Source organism: Lagenorhynchus albirostris, chromosome 8 (genome assembly GCF_949774975.1).
Source record: "Lagenorhynchus albirostris chromosome 8, mLagAlb1.1, whole genome shotgun sequence".
NCBI classification, from domain to species: Eukaryota; Metazoa; Chordata; class Mammalia; order Artiodactyla; family Delphinidae; genus Lagenorhynchus; species Lagenorhynchus albirostris.
The window spans coordinates 14405950-14422307 of NC_083102.1; the positions used below are offsets into that span (position 1 = coordinate 14405950).

General features: G+C 40.4%; 1 protein-coding gene and 1 long non-coding RNA gene across 3 annotated transcripts in view; one reads left to right on the forward strand and one right to left on the reverse strand.

Annotated features, from left to right (window-relative positions):
* The window catches only part of UBN2 (ubinuclein 2), a 67067-nt gene extending 62196 nt beyond the window's left edge, over positions 1 to 4871 (reverse strand). For both annotated transcript variants that reach the window (XM_060156553.1, XM_060156552.1), the window contains exon 1: positions 4170 to 4871. In XM_060156553.1, coding sequence (XP_060012536.1) covers positions 4170 to 4649 — 480 coding nt within the window. In that variant the 5' untranslated portion in view covers positions 4650 to 4871. The remainder of the gene's footprint in view (positions 1 to 4169) is intronic.
* On the forward strand, positions 4686 to 5594 carry LOC132524529 (uncharacterized). The gene is made up of 2 exons (XR_009541904.1): positions 4686 to 4787; positions 4985 to 5594. It is a non-coding gene; the product is annotated as an uncharacterized LOC132524529 (long non-coding RNA).
* Positions 5595 to 16358: the final 10764 nt, after the last annotated feature.

Here is a 16358-nt window from a genome sequence, read left to right on the forward strand (position 1 = left end):
GCAGTCAAAAATAAATAAATAAAATAAATAAATTTATAAAAAATAAATTAAAAAAAACAAACACAGACACAGAGCTAGGATCCCACATTTACCATCTATTGACCAAAACAAACAAAAAGATACATCACATCCTTCACTATTTTCAGACACATTTCATAGATATACATATATACACACACATATATATATTTCAATATACAAAAAACCCAAAACAAGGAGCTACATGTGGATAAAAATGCTATTTTCATCTAATTATGAACAACTAAGAAGTCCATTTAAAAAAAAGGCTAGATGCTATTACTGATGTAGCATCTTCAAGCAGTAATTAAAAATGAAAATATATCACAGCTGAAACATTAGATACAGATTTGCCCTGAAGGGCAAGAAAAAATGCAGAAGGGATGAAGATTTGCAGTTTGAAACTGAGATACATGATCCTGGCTATTAAGTCTGAGACATGATTAATCTAAAAATATGACAGAAAAATATGGACATAATGAATACAAAACAATTCATCATACCTAGGGCATTAGAATTAAAGGATACATCTTAAAGCTTAAAGGAATTTTTGAATCAATTTTTTAAATTATCTATTATAATAAGTAATATATTTATAGAATCTTTTATTCCAATAGGAGTTACCAATGGAAAATATACATATGACCTGAAAGGAAACGAACTAGCAGAAAAAGACTGGTGATGAAATAAGAAGTACTAGGCATATTCAGGGCATAGCCTTAACTTGAGACTAAAGTTAAGCAGAGTAAACAACCACCATGACTTGCTTGCCATTATAAACAGTTTCCTTCATGTCACTATGAAGTCCAAATACTAGGTCTTACTACTGGTCTGACCCATTTTATATGTGCAAATATAAAAACACGAATATATATTTTTAATAAGAATCACCTTATACACCATTCTGAACTATTTTATGTAGACTTTATATAGGCAGCAAAAGTAAATCTCTTATTTACCCTTGCTAGTTTATAAAAATAAACTTAAGAAAACTGAGTCACCTTTCTTTCACAGTTAAGAAGTAACGCTTACCCACAATCAAGGCTCTAAGTAAGCTTTACGTTTTTCAGGTGAAAAGATCTGACAATTAGTAAATATCAAAATTACCAACCACCCACAGGCAAAAGTGACCCAATGATTCTGTCTCTTGATGTTAACTCATTAACGTCATTTTCAGGAGAGCTTTCGTATATGTTATCCGAAACATGCAGTGTGACAAGCAATGGAATATCATAGAATTCTCTGGTAACAATATAATCACATTAACACTATAATCATTTATTTTCTTTTTATACTGAATGTTCAATTAACCATGTTTATAGGAAGATGTTTCCTGGTTAAGTGATTTTCTGGTTTACTAAGAGTTAAAAAAGAATTTCTTGTGTATCAATTCCCCTTAGCCAGAAATGGTGAACAAATTAATCTTTCAGGATAGAGATGATTGCAATGTCTCAGCCTCAATCAAGGATCAATACTCTATAGATAACAAGGTTAAGGGTTTAGCTAACCTGTGTCCTGACAACCTAGACGAGGTTTTGTTTTCCATATTTTGCCAACACACGCTCATTTGTTTTTCCGCATTAATAAGAAGTAAGTTTAGAAAAATTTCTAACTGCATTAGGTTAATTGGGGTTTTACTGTTCATTTCGTATTTACAAAGGGGGATGATTTAAATTCACCCTAGTACAGACGGTATTCACATGTAACAGATTTTTTATACTTAACACCTATCAAGTAAAATCTTATTGGGTGATAGATGGCTATTTCAAAATCTTAGAAACTTTTCTTCTTTTAATTTTACAAGATCTCTTTTCCTCCCCTTTCTACTCTAACCCTGCTACATAGTACGTCGTTCAATTACAATAACTTAAAATTAAAACTATTTTGAAAATATTACAACATCACTAAAAATAAACTGGACTCCTCCTGAGGGCAAATTTGGGAATCACCACTTTGCAGATCAATTCTATTGCTTACATTTTGCTTTTTGATGGTTTCTCTTCCTAGGATTTCCTTTCATGGAAATGTGACAACTTCATTTAGAAAGGTGTTTTCTACACTTTCTTATGCAATAAATATGTTCACTGGGAGTAACCATAGGAAAATCTGGCAAATCTTTGTTGCAAAGGTACGCTGTATAAGCAATGGATTTTTTGGTTCAGTGGAATATGACAAATGATATATGGCTGAATGTACAAGAAATCTGGACTAAAATACCCCAAATTGATAGTGTAAACAGAAAAATTAAACTGAATTATTCACCTTTCTCCTATTACATGAAACTATTAATTCTGATATTATCAAGTTAATACGATAGGGTATCAAAATTAACTTTATACTTATAATTAAAAGATACGTATCTATTATTAGTTTATCATAGTATCAATATTACAGCATAAAGAGGGTCATAACAGAGGTCTTTGTATATCTACTATAACTCTTATTTCAGTTCATTTCGGCAGGACTTTCTAAATTTAAACTATATGAGTTAATTGTAAGAATTCTGCTTTACTAAGAATTGGTACTAGCATGGAAAAAAGTATTAATAAGACACATATGAGCACTTTGTACACCAGCCTCCTTATTTGCAAAATGTGGATAAATGTGTCTGTCTCATGGAGCTCTACTGGACTAAATTCCACAAGCCATGTACTACGCTTAGAACTGTGTCTAGCACATTGTAAGAAATCAGTAAATGTTAGCCATTACTATGTATTTTTCCCAAATATAATCACCTGTAACTTATGATGTAGATTAGGAAGTAAAACTGCAAGTTTACATAGATTTGAAGAGCAAACATAGTACAATTTTTTGAAAAATGCTCCAATCCAGTATTTGCAAAAATCTTTTGGGGAAAAAAATGGCATCACTTTATAAATGACAGGGGCACTAAAGTGAATCTAAAGCACAAAATGTTATGTGGAAATGACCAAAATGATCTCTATCCTTAACAATTCATTTTGGTTTGACCACACAGCAGTATTTGTAAATAATGATCAAAAGATTAGTTGGCCTTACAATAAACAAAATCTAGTGACGTTGTTTAGTATGATATTTTTAAACTAAGGTATTCATTTCAACTATAAAGATAATTGAAGATGAAAATAAAACAAGTGACTTCTGGAGTCCATTAGACCTGTGCTAAAGCAAAACCTAATAAAGAGCATAGTCTCTAAACAGAGGAAACTGTTCTCTTATTATTGTTACTCTACCATTTCCCTTTCTAGTTTACTTCTGAACATCACCAACCAACAATAAAAATTAGTTATCAACGAACCTCTCTCCTATCTCCATTGTTCACCAGTTCCACCAAAGGCATACCTATATATTTTCAATAAAGTTTTTAGAAATTCAAAGCTAAGTTTTTTTCATCACTCTTCAAAAATTACAATGGCCAAGTGCAATATCCTCCAAGTAGGACCAATAAACTAATGATATGTACTCAAACAAGGATATGATGGTAGGCACCAAATACGAGACACCCTCCCATTCAATTATTGTATGAACACTAGAGAAAACAAAGCTAAAAAGGTTTACCAATATCAACACGAGAGAGAAAAATAAGGAACCAGATAACTAACCCACGTAACCTCCAATCCTAAAGTGGAATCCTTACTCTGAAAATGTTTAGATTACTTTTAAATCCCCTTTCAATTAAGATAAATACCCCACGCTCAGAAGCACATCTCAGCACCCAGCACAACAGCGATGAAGGTAAGGATGATACTGGAGAGGTTACACAATCTCTCTGCTTCAGACTGGGGGGCGTGTCCCCCAACTGGAGCTCCGCAAGCAAAACCCAACAACGCAACGTGCAGGGCCCCCAGATTTTTTGTGGGAAGCCGAGAGGAAACCTGAGGTTTCGAAAGGTGCAGAGGGAAGCCGGCTTGGAACAGCGTTTGGAGCGGGCGTACGATGGCGGTGGCGAGGGGGGGGTTAGTGGAGCCGGGTGGGAGCCTCGGCCAACACTGGGGACCAGAGGAAAGCAGCACCAACCGCCCGTCCACCCGCTCGGCCCCTGCCCCCTCCAGCCACCCTCTGGGGCAACCCGAGACACGCAAGGTGGGCTTCGGAAGGGGCAAACCACTGGGGGAGGCGGACGGGTCCTGAGGCTCCCGGGGTCTAGGGGATGAGGGAGGGATCTTCTGTACCCGTTGTTCTCCGCACAGCAACAGCTCCGGGTAGCTGAACTCCACGCAGCTCTCGTCGGTGGGATCCTTGAGCACCAGCTCCAGGCGCACTGTCTCCTTCGACGGCCTCTGCTGCGGCTCGGCCCGGGAAGCCGACTCCCGCGGCGGAGGCGGCTGCAAGTGCAACTGCGGGAGCGGCGGCGGCGGCGGCGGCGGCGGCTCGGGCCTAGGGGGCTCGCGCTGCAGCGACATGGGCGGCTCGGCGCGGCTGACCTCGCGCTGGGGGAGCGGCTTCTCCCGCGGCGGGGGCTGCGCGTCCGACCGGGGGGCAACCTCCCGCGGGGCCGACTGCTCCGCCCGGGCCGGCTCGCGGTACGGCTGCGGCTCCAGTCGGGGGGGCTCGCGAGGGTAGTCGGGCTCGCGTTCGGCCCCCGGGAACTCGGCCTCGCGCCGCCTCACCGGTGACAGGCTAATAAACGCTACTCTGCGTGGCTCCGCCATCCCCACTGTTCTGGCCCTCTGCCTTCGCTCGAGCCGGCGCTCGGTTCTACGCCGAGTTGTTTGCCTGCCTGCCCTTCCTTTTGCCTTCCGTCGCTTTTCTTCCCTCCACCACCCTCAGCCGTCGCCGCCGACGCCACCGTGAGTGCGGACTGTCCCCCCTTCCCCGCCACTATGTTCTGATGGGCTCCACCGCCATCGCCAGGATCGTTGCGGCCGCCATGTTGGATCCCCCACATAAATAGAAGCAGGCCGCTGAGCGGGCGCATGCGCACACAGGAGACGCTCACATCCACCGTCGTGGCTGTGGCTCAGTTTTCCTCTTTTCCTCCCAACAGCCTGGAGTCCAGACAGGTCAGCGGAAGTGACGTCATGGCAAGACCGGTTTCCTTGGAAACAGAGACGCCGTCTGCGCCCTTCCTAAAGGGGAGGGGTCTGGGGTTTCCGGAGAAGCTTCCTATTCGCACCTGGAAACCAGAGGCGCGTTTGGGGCTCGCCCAAAGGCGAGCGTCGGAGATGTGCCTGGGACGGATCTGGCTATGGCGCCGGTCGCCTCCCGCTCTCGCTTTCAGAGAGTTGGGGTTGTCAGCTGGTTAGTCAAGGCGGATGCGGGGAAAGGGTAGAGGGACGCAGGGACCAGCCTCGGTGTATGCCCGGCCAGCACCCCCGCAGCCCGAAGTATCGGGGTAAGAAAGGAAATGGCTAACTCCAGCCGCACTCGCCCTGCGGCTTCCCTGCGCAAAGCGCGACGTTGACTCCCACAGGCCTCCCGTTCCTAAACCGACTCCTGTTTTTCTCGCCCAGCTGCAGGGAGGATTGTGTGACACGGTCGTAAAATGCTCAGTAACGTTTTGCAGTTGGGAAATTGAACACGCAGATGAACATGGGCTCGTTCATAAAGTCTAAACTGTTTAAATTAATTTTTTAAAAAAGACTCTTCTCAACAGAGTTTGATGGTATTTTATGGGACTTACTCTCTTGAAAGTGGAATGCTAAATGACCCATTTCCGGTAGGAGAGGAGCCTTAATTGGGAAGGTCTCATAGTCACACCTGTAATAAACTAATTGAAATTCACCTTTAAAAGAATGAGGATTACCATCCATTTTAATCCATTTAATGGAAAACAAATCTAAGGGCTCGCCTTCCACACCTTCTGTTAATTCAATTAACCGGATTAACAATGTTAACACCTACTGATGACTCTTTGAGTCAGTATGATGTCATAGATGAATTCTGAATGGGTTCCGGTTTTTTGCCCTCCTATTACTTTCCCTATTTGTATAAAGATGGTGTTGGAATCGATGGTATGATGTTCCCTCCCAGTTCTCAATTGCTCATACAAAAATCCTAAATACTTTTTTGGAGGAGTGAGGGCCTTCGAAGAGGCTGGGAATAGGTCAAAGTCAATTCTTGTTCAATGCAAAGTCAGAATATCTTTGTCTAAAATATTAGATTACCTAAAATGTGTAAGATATTCGTGCTATCTAACTGTAATGCTGTAAGATCAGTCATTCAGTTTTTGTTATATACAAAATATCCTGTGAGATCAAGCTACTCATACCTTTTTATGAATAATTAGTATCTAAAACATCTTCAATTCTGATAATTTCACAAACTCTCAAATCTCATGTTGAAGATTAATGTTCAATCCAGGGTGTGGTAATCTTGCACCTATGGAGAAGTGTATTTATAGAAAAAGAGCAAATCAATCTGATCCTTTAATGCCTTTCCATTAATGTTCTATCCTAGAGGCAGAGCAGCAGGATTGTCCCCAAATCCCTGTCTCCCATTTTACCCAAAATGAATTTACCAATAAGCTTAAAATGGCTGCCTTGTGGAATTAAGCAATAGGAAAAACATAATTGACAATAGCAGAGACAAACAGAATTAACATAAATAGGTAGATTTCAAGACAGTTCAATGTCATGGTAGTACTTTTTATGTTATTCCTCTCTGAGGAAGACACGTTTAAGACTAGAATGTCTTGGGAAGATCCAAAGGCAGAATATCACAAAAAAAGAAACGCAACTGCAAAAAGACTGTGTAGGGAGTGAACTTGGTGAATTGGCCAAAAGGTCAGAGTGGCTGGAGCACAGTGAGCAAGATGGGGAAAGATGTAGGAGACAAATCTGAGACAAGAATAAAATTGTATTTCACACCTTACAGAAGGATAAATATCTAATGAATCAAAGTTTTAAATGTAAAAAGTGAAATCAGGCATGGTGCCAACATGTCTGCCATCTTGGGGCAGCCTTTCCTGCCTTCTTCCAGCAACAGCGGGGGAAGCTGGATTCCACGATGGCAGCAGCAGGGTTCGTGGCAAGAATCATGGCTTGCAGGCTGCCCCGGGTGGTCTCGTCTTCCTGCAGCTTGTAGACCCTCAGGCTTAGGAGCTGATTCAAGCACACAGCCTTACAAGGGTAAGGTGTTCTTGAGACGATCTGTACCAAATCCATGACTGAACCCAGTGAACACTGCTATACAAACGTTTAACATTCTGGCAGCACATGCGGAGACCTACTCTTTTAGCCACCGGCTGCTGGAGACAACCTCGTAGACAAATTGCTACCAAGTCAGCCTGTTCTAGCTGAATGGCTATTGTAGACCCTCATAATCTGACTTCATAATGGAGACTGCCACACTCACTGCTCTGTGGCTGACAGGGTCGTGGTGCTCTGGCTGGGTGTCAGACCTCAGCCTCTGAGGTGGCAGAGCCAAGTTCAGGACTCTGGATCACCAGAGTCCTCCTGGCCCCATGTAATGTCAATCAGCGAGAGCTCTCCCAGAGACCTCCATCCCAATGCTAAGACCCAGCTCCACCCAACGGCCAGCAATCTCCAGTGCTAGATGCCCCATGCCAATCAACTAGCAAGACAGGAACACAACCCCACCCATTAGCAGAGAGAATGCCTAAAATCATACTAAGTTCTCAGACACCCCAAAACACACCACCGGATGCAGCCCTGCCCACCAGAAAGACAAGATCCAGCCCCACCCACCAGAACACAGGCACCAGCCCCCTCCACCAGGAAGCCTACACAAGCCAGTGAACCAGCCTCATGCACTGGGGGCAGACACCAAAAACAATGGGAACTATGAACCTGCAGCCTGCAAAAAAGAGACCCCAAACACAGTAAGTTAAACAAAATGAGAAGACAGAGAAATATGCAGCAGATGAAGGAGCAAAGTAAAAACCCACCAGACCAAACAAATGAAGAGGAAATAGTCAGTCTACCTGAAAAAGAATTCAGAGTAATGATAGTGAAGATGATCCAAAATCTTGGAAATACAATGGAGGAAATACAAGAAACGTTTAACGAGGACATAGAAGAATTAAAGTGCAAACAAACAATGATGAACAACACAACAACTGAAATTAAAAATTCTCTAGAAGGAATCAATAGCAGAATAACTGAGGCAGAAGCATGGATAAGTGACCTGGAAGATAAAATAGTGGAAATAACTATCGCAGAGCAGAATAAAGAAAAAAGCATGGAAAGAATTGAGGACAGTCTCAGAGACCTCTGGGACAACATTAAGCACACAAACATTCGAATTTAGGGGTCCCAGGAGAAGAAGAGAAAAAGAAAGGGTCTGAGAAAATATTTGAAGAGATTATAGTTGAAAACTTCCCTTCCCTAACATGGGAAAGGAAATAGTCAATCAAGTCCAGGAAGCACAGAGAGCCCCATACAGGATAAATCCAAGGAGAAACATGCCACGACACATATTAATCAAACTATCAAAAATTAAATACAAAGAAAAAATATTAAAAGCAGCAAGGGAAAAGCAACAAATAACATAAAAGGGGATCCCCATAAGGTTAACAGCTGATCTTTCAGCAGAAACTCTGCAAGCCAGAAGGGAGTGGCTGGACATATTTAAAGTGATGAGAGGGAAAAACCTACAACCAAGATTACTCTACCCAGCAAGGATCTCACTCAGATTCCATGGAGAAATTAAAACCTTTACAGACAGCACAAATTAAGAGAATTCAGCACCACCAAACGAGCTTTACAACAAATGCTAAAGGAACTTCTCTAGGCAACAAACACAATAGAAGAAAAAGGAACATACATGTCAATAATTACTTTAAAAGTAAATGAATTAAATGCTCCAATCAAAAGACATAGACTGGTTGAATGGGTATAGAAACAAGAACCATGTATATGCTGTCTACAAGAGACCCACTTCAGACCTAGGGACACATACAGACTGAAAATGAGGGGATTGAAAAAGATGTTCCATGCAAATGGAAATCAGAAGAAAGCAGGCGTAGCAATTCTCATATCAGACAAAATAGACTTTAAAATAAAGATTATTACAAGAGATGAAGAAGGACACTACATAATGATAAAGGGATCAGTGCAAGATGAAGATATAACAATTGTAAATATTTATGCATCCAACATAGGAGCACCTCAATACATAAGGCAAATGCTAACAGCCATAAAAGGGGAAATCAACAGTAACACAATCACAGTAGGGGACGTTAACACCTCACTTTCACCAATGATCATCCAAAATGAAAATATATAAGGAAGCACAAGCTTTAAATGACACATTAAACAAGATGGACTTAATTGATATTTATAAGACGTTTAATCCCAAAACAACAGAATACACTTTCTTCTCAAGTGCTCATGGAACATTCTCCAGGATAGATCATATCTTGGGTCACAAATCAAGCCTTGGTAAATTTAAGAAAATTGAAATTGTATCAAGTATCTTTTCTGACCACAGCACTATGAGACTAGATATCAATTACAGGAAAATAAAACTGTAAGAAATACAAGCACATGGAGGCTAAACGATACGCTACTAAATAACCAAGAGATTACTGAAGAAATCAAAGAGGAAATCAAAAATATCTAGAAACAAATGACAATGAAAACACAATCAAGACAGTATGGTTGGTACTGGCACAAAAACAGAAATAAAAATCAGTGGAACAGGATAAAAAGCCCAGAGATAAACCCACACACATATGGTCATCTTTGATAAAGGAGGCAAAAATATACAATGGAGAAAAGACAGCCTCTTCAATAAGTGGTGCTGGGAAAACTGGACAGTTACATGTAAAAGAATGAAATTAGAACACTCCCTAACACTGTATACAACAAAAAACTCAAAGTGGATTAAAGACCTAAATGTAAGGGCAGACACTATCAAACTCTTAGAGGAAAACATAGGCAGAACACTCTATGACATAAATCACAGCAAGATCCTTTTTGACCCACCTCCTAGAGAAATGGAAATAAAAACAAAAATAAACAAATGGGACCTCCTGAAACTTCAAAGCTTTTGCACAGCAAAGGAAACCATAAACAAGACCAAAAGACAACCCTCAGAATGGGAGAAAATATTTGCAAATGAAGCAACTGACAAAGGATTAATCTCCAAGATATACAAGCAGCTCATGAAGCTCAATATCCAGAAGACAAACAACCCAATCCAAAAACGGGCAGAAGACCTAAACAGACATTTCTCCAAAGAAGACATAGATTGCCAACAAACACATGAAAGAATGCTCAACATCATTAATCATTAGAGAAATGCAAATCAAAACTACAATGAGGTATCACCTCACACCGGTCAGAATGGCCATCATCAATAAATCTACAAGCAGTAAATGCTGGAGAGGGTGTGGAGAAAAGGGAACCCTCTTGCACTGTTTGTGGGAATGTAAAGTGATATGGCCACTATGGAGGACAGTACGGAGGTTCCTTAAAAAACTAAAAGTAGAACTACCATACAACCCAGCAATCCCACTACTGGGCATATACCCTGAGAAAACGATAATTGAAGAAGAGACATGTACCACAATGTTCATTGCAGCTCTATTTACAATAGCCAGAACACGGAAGCAACCTAAGTGTTCAATGACAGTTGAATGGATAAAGAAGATGTGGCACATATATACAATGGAATATTCCTCAGCCGTAAATAGAAACGAAATTGAACTATTTGTAGTGAGGTGGATGGACCTAGAGTCTGTCATACAGAGTGAAGTAAGTCAGAAAGAGAAAAACAAATACCATATGCTAACACACATATATGGAATCTTAAAAAAAAAAAAAAGGTTCTCATGAACCTAGGGGCAGGACAGGAATAAAGACACACACATAGAGAATGGACTTGAGGACACGGGGAGGGGGAAGGGTAACCTGGGACGAAGTGAGAGAGTAGCACTGACATATATACACTACCAAATGTGAAATAGATAGCTAGTGGGAAGAAGCTGCATAGCACAGGGAGATCAGCTCAGTGCTTTGTGTCCCCGTAGAGGAGTGGGATAGGGAGGGTGGGAGGGAGAAGCAAGAGGGAGGGGATATGGTGATATATGTATACATATAGCTGATTCACTTTGTTAAAAGCAGAAACTAACACACCATTGTAAAGCAATTATACTCCAAAAGATGTTAAGAAAAATAATGCAATAAATATAATATTTCACTTTCACATTTTTCAATAAAAATAATTGTAGTTTCTTCACTTAAAAAAAAAGAAATCATAAAAACTGTAGAAGAAATCAGGTGAGATTTTTTTTAAAACTCACACTAGGAAAGGCCTTTCCAAGTATGATTGATAATTGCAACTATTTAAAATAAATTTCATGGGGCTTCCCTGGTGGTGCAGTGGTTAAGAATCTGCCTGCAAATGCAGGGGACACGGGTTCGAGCCCTGGTCCGGGAAGATCCCACATGCCGTGGAGCAACTAAGCCCCTGCACCACAACTACTGAGCCTGTGCTCTAGAGCCAGCGAGCCACAACTACTGAGCTCATGTGCCACAACTACTGAAGCCCGAGAGCCTAGAGCCCATGCTCTGCAACAAGAAAAGCCACTGCCAAGAGAAGTCTGCGCACCGCAAGGAAAAATAGGCCCCACTTGCCTCAGCTAGAGAAAGCCCACACACAGCAACAAAGACCCAACACAGCCAATAAATACATAAATAAATAAATAAAATTTTGAAAAATAATAAAATAACTTTCATGAAAGAAAAACAGCATCAGTCAAAAGGCAGATGACAAACTGGAATAAAATTGCAACACCTTTCACAAAGAGTGAATTTCCCTAATCTATAAAGATCAGGGAGACACAACAGTAATAACCTAATAGAAAAATGGGGAAAGACATGAACAGATAGTTCACTGGAAAGGAAATAGAAACGGCTATCAAGTGAATGAAATATGCTTAACCTGACTCAGTTGCTGAATGAAGGAATATGTGCATTTCTAATTTGATAAATTACCCTCCATAGAATGTATCAATTTATATTCTACCACCAATGCATGAGGGTCTCTATTTCCTAATATCCTTGAAAATATATTATGTTATCTGCCTTTTTAAAATATTTATTTATTTGGCTGCGCCAGGTCTTAGTTGCGGCATGCGGGATCTTCGTTGCCACGTGCGGGATCTAGTTCCCTGACCAGGGAGCAAACCCAGGCCCCTTGCATTGGGAGTGTGGAGTCTTAACCACTGGACCACCAGGGAAGTCCCTATTAGCTTTTTTGATCTTTGCCAAGCTGATATATTTATTTAAATGATTTTAATGTACATTTCTCTTATGATAAGTCGATATATTCACTGGAATTTAAAGCAATCTTCAAAAAAATGTTTCATCACTAAGATCTATACTTAAGTGAAAAAAACAACATGCAGAACAATATTTAGTATACTACTATTTGTGCAAAGAGAGAAAACATTGTGCTAAAGGGGGGAAATAATGTATTTTTTTTCCCTTTAGAAAACTTTATTCTGAAGTGAAAAAATGCACAGCATATGTTTCTTTTATGAAAATCCATAGGTAGACTTTTTTTTAATATAGCATAGTTGTACAAGGGGAAATATGTTTTGTTAGTATAATCTTACCAAGAACGTAAGAAAGGAAAGACTGATATACTGAAATACGTTTGGCTTCTGGCAGAAAGGTACCGTTCTGAAGAAATGAGAAAAATAGCACCAGGGCCGATTAACCATGCCTCCCCCCTATTATTTATATATACATAAAATATCTGGATGTAGACACATGCAACTGAAAAGTGATCTGTGGAGGGACACTGTGTGGCTTGAAACAGAAGTGGTTTAACTATCAGCTGGAGATAGTCGAGGTGTGCTTGTTTTGAGCTGAAGCCAACTCTGGTAGCTGAACATTGGCATCTTTTTTTAATTTTTAAATTAAGGAATTCTTTTTTTTTATGGGCATCATTTTTTTCTTTTGAATTTTATTTTATTTATTTTTTATACAAATTAAGGAATTCTTAACATACAGGAAAATGCATACGACAATGAATTTTTCTTCTTGTATACAACCCTTTAACCACTACCCATTTCAAGATACATAAGGTTTCTTTAACCCCAGAAAGGTCTTTCATGTTCCTTTCCACTCAGAACTCTCACAGAAGTTACCCCCATTCTGACTGCTTTCACCATAGATTAGTTTTGCCTGTTCTTGAAACTTACATACACAGACTGATATGGTATGTACTCATTATGTACTATTATGTCTGGCTTCTTTTAATCAACACAATGGGGTTTTCTTGTTTGTTTTGTGTGTGTGTGTGTTTTCTTTTTTGGCCGCATTGCGCAGCACGTGGGATCTTAGTTCCCCACGAGGGATTGAACCTATGCCCCCTGAATTTGAAGTGCAGAGTCTTAACAACTGGACCGCCAGGGAAGTCCCATGTGTGTGTTTATTTTTTAAAACATTATTTTTTGTGGGAATTCCCTGGCGGTCCAGTGGTTAGAACTCGGCTTCCCCTGCCAAGGACCAGGGTTCAATCCCTGGTCAGGGAACTAAGATCCTGTAAGCCGTGTGGCACTGCCAAAAAAAAAAAAAAAAAGTTAAACATTATTTTTATTCATGGTGAAATACACATAGCATGAAATTTACCATCTTAACCATTTTAATGTGTACAGATTAGCAGCATTAAGTATGTTCACATTGTTTTGCAATCACCACCACCAACGTCTATCTCCAGAAGTCTTATTTTTTCTTCCAGTTTTATTGAGGTGTAATTGACATACAGCACTGTATAAGTTTAAGGTGTTCAGCATAATGATTTGATGTACATCGTGAAATTATTATCACAATAAGTTTAGTGAACATCCATCATCTCATATAGATTCAAAATTAAAGAAAGAAAAAAATTTTTCCTTGTGATGAGAATTCTTAGGATTTACACTCTTAACTTTCATATATAACAAACAGCAGTGTTAATTAAATTATTTCTCATGTTGTACATTACATTCCTAGCACTTATTTTTCTTATAACTGGAAATTCGTACCGTTTGACTGCCTTCATCCAATTCCCCCTGCCCCACACCCCCACACCTCTGGTACAAAAATCTGATCTCTTTTTTTGAGTTTGTTTGTTTTTGAAGTATAATTGACCTACAACATTATGTTAGTTCCTGATACTCAACATAGTGATTCAATATTTCTATACATTTAATCAATATAATGGTTTTGAAACTCATCCATGTGATTGCATATTATCAGTAGTTTATTCTTTTTCCTTGCTGTGTAGTATTCCACTTACAAATATACCACAATTTGTTCATACAGTGATCTTATTAATGGACATTCTATATACTATTCAGCTTTTATCCTTATAATTTTCTGTTTTCCAATTTCAAGGGAAATGTCATGGAGTTCATGTTGAATAGTTCCCTTGAGCAGAAACTGTTTTGTTGCAAATTGTGCTGTAAGTAATGAAATACTAATCACTTAGTCTTGAACAGTTCCATGAGATTGTAACCATGGGGCAAGGCTATGGGAATTTCACACAGCAGAAGCTAGAAGACTAAAAGATTTTGTATGAAAGTTAGATGCTTGAGATGGAAAAAGCTTTGAGTGTTATTTGGCATAGCTGGGCAAACATTTTTCAACTCTTCTCCTAATATACAAATATTACATGGACATTTGGGACAGAGGAGGGCGAAATCAAAGAGGTTTGGAATAGTTAAGAAAACTTTATGGAGGAAAGAGGGACAGACTTCTTAAGGATACAGATAAGGGGAACAAGGGAAGGCATGACCATAGAGTTAGAAATGGAGTATGGTGGCCTGGCAGGATGGAATGAACTGCCATTCCCCAGCAGGGCTGAAAGAAGGGCAGTGGGATTAGAACTGAATAATACTAGAACTTTTGGTTTCAAGTATCTTAAAAGAAATCAACATAAGCTAGTTGGATACTCAGAGAAGTTTGTAAAGCAGATGCAGGAGTAATTCCTGCATTCCTATCCCAGGGAAAGGAATGCAATCGGGTCCCAAGAAGATGGAACCAGAATTAGGGACTAGAAAAGCTACACAGACTCCCGGCAATATTCTCTCTGTCTCATTGCTGCTTCTCTCTCAAATCTGTTTCATTCTGCTCCCCTCTCTCTGTGGACTAGCTTTCTTTGCTCCCCAAGTTACATGATTAAAAATATGGCCTTGTTATACTTTCCCAAATTTTTTTTTAACATCTTTGTTGGAGAGACCAGCTCAGACTAAGACAAGAAACTTTTACACCCAATTCCAAAATCATAGAAAATTTCTCTGATTGACCTATTTGGGTCAGGTGCTCACCCCCAGATCAAACAATTGTGATGAATGTATGGCTACCAGGAACTTGTGATAAGGTGGATGGAGTTGGGAGCGGAGGGCAGGATGCTGCTCCAAGAAAGGGTATGGGGTCCACCAGGCAATCCACCAGATGTCCACTATCTGAGATGGCAGAGCAGAAATATGGATGTTGCTTTGTGGTGAAATCACTGATTTACTGCTATCCTGTGACTTTGCTGTTTGATTATTGATGCCATTTTCTTTGTTGTCTCTTCATAACTGTTACATCTTCATTGAGAAATGGACCCTTTATCGTTCAAAATGTGTTTCTTTCACTTGCTTAATGATTTTGACCTGAATTCAACCCTATTTGATTGTGACACCTGCTCTCTTTTTATTTGTTTGTTTGTTTGTTTATTTTTGGCTGCGTTGGGTCTTCGTTGCCGTCTGCCAGCTTTCTCTAGTTGCAGCTGGCAGGGGCTACTCTTCCTTGTGGTGCACGGGGTCCTCACTGTGGTGGCTTCTTTTGTCGCGGAGCACGGGCTCTAGGCACGCGGGCTTCAGTAGTTGTCGCACGCTGTGGCACGTGGGCTCAGTAGTTGTGGCTCACGGGCTTTGTTGCTCCGCGGCATGTGGGATCTTTCACGGACCAGGGCTCAAACCCGTGTCCCCTGCATTGGCAGGCAGATTCTTCTTCTTCTTTTTTTTTTTTTTAACATCTTTATTGGAGTATAATTGCTTTACAATGGTGTGTTAGTTTCCACTTTCTAACAAAGAGAATCAGCTATACGTACACATACATACCCATATCTCCTCCCTCTTGCGTCTCCCTCCCACCCTCCCTGTCCCACCCCTCTAGGTGGACACAAAGCACCGAGCTGATCTCCCTGTGCTATGCGGCTGCTTCCCACTAGCTATCTATTTTACATTTGGTAGTATATATAAGTCCATGCCAGTCTCTCACTTCGTCCCAGCTTACCCTTCCCCCTCCCCGTGTCCTCAAGTCCATTCTCTACATCTGGGTCTTTATTCCTGTCCTGGCAGGTGGATTCTTAACCACTGTGCCACCCCACCTGCTCTCTTTTTATTTGCATTTGCCTAATCGTATTATTGACCATCTTTTTATTGTCAGCATTTATGTGTAAACACCACAGAGTTA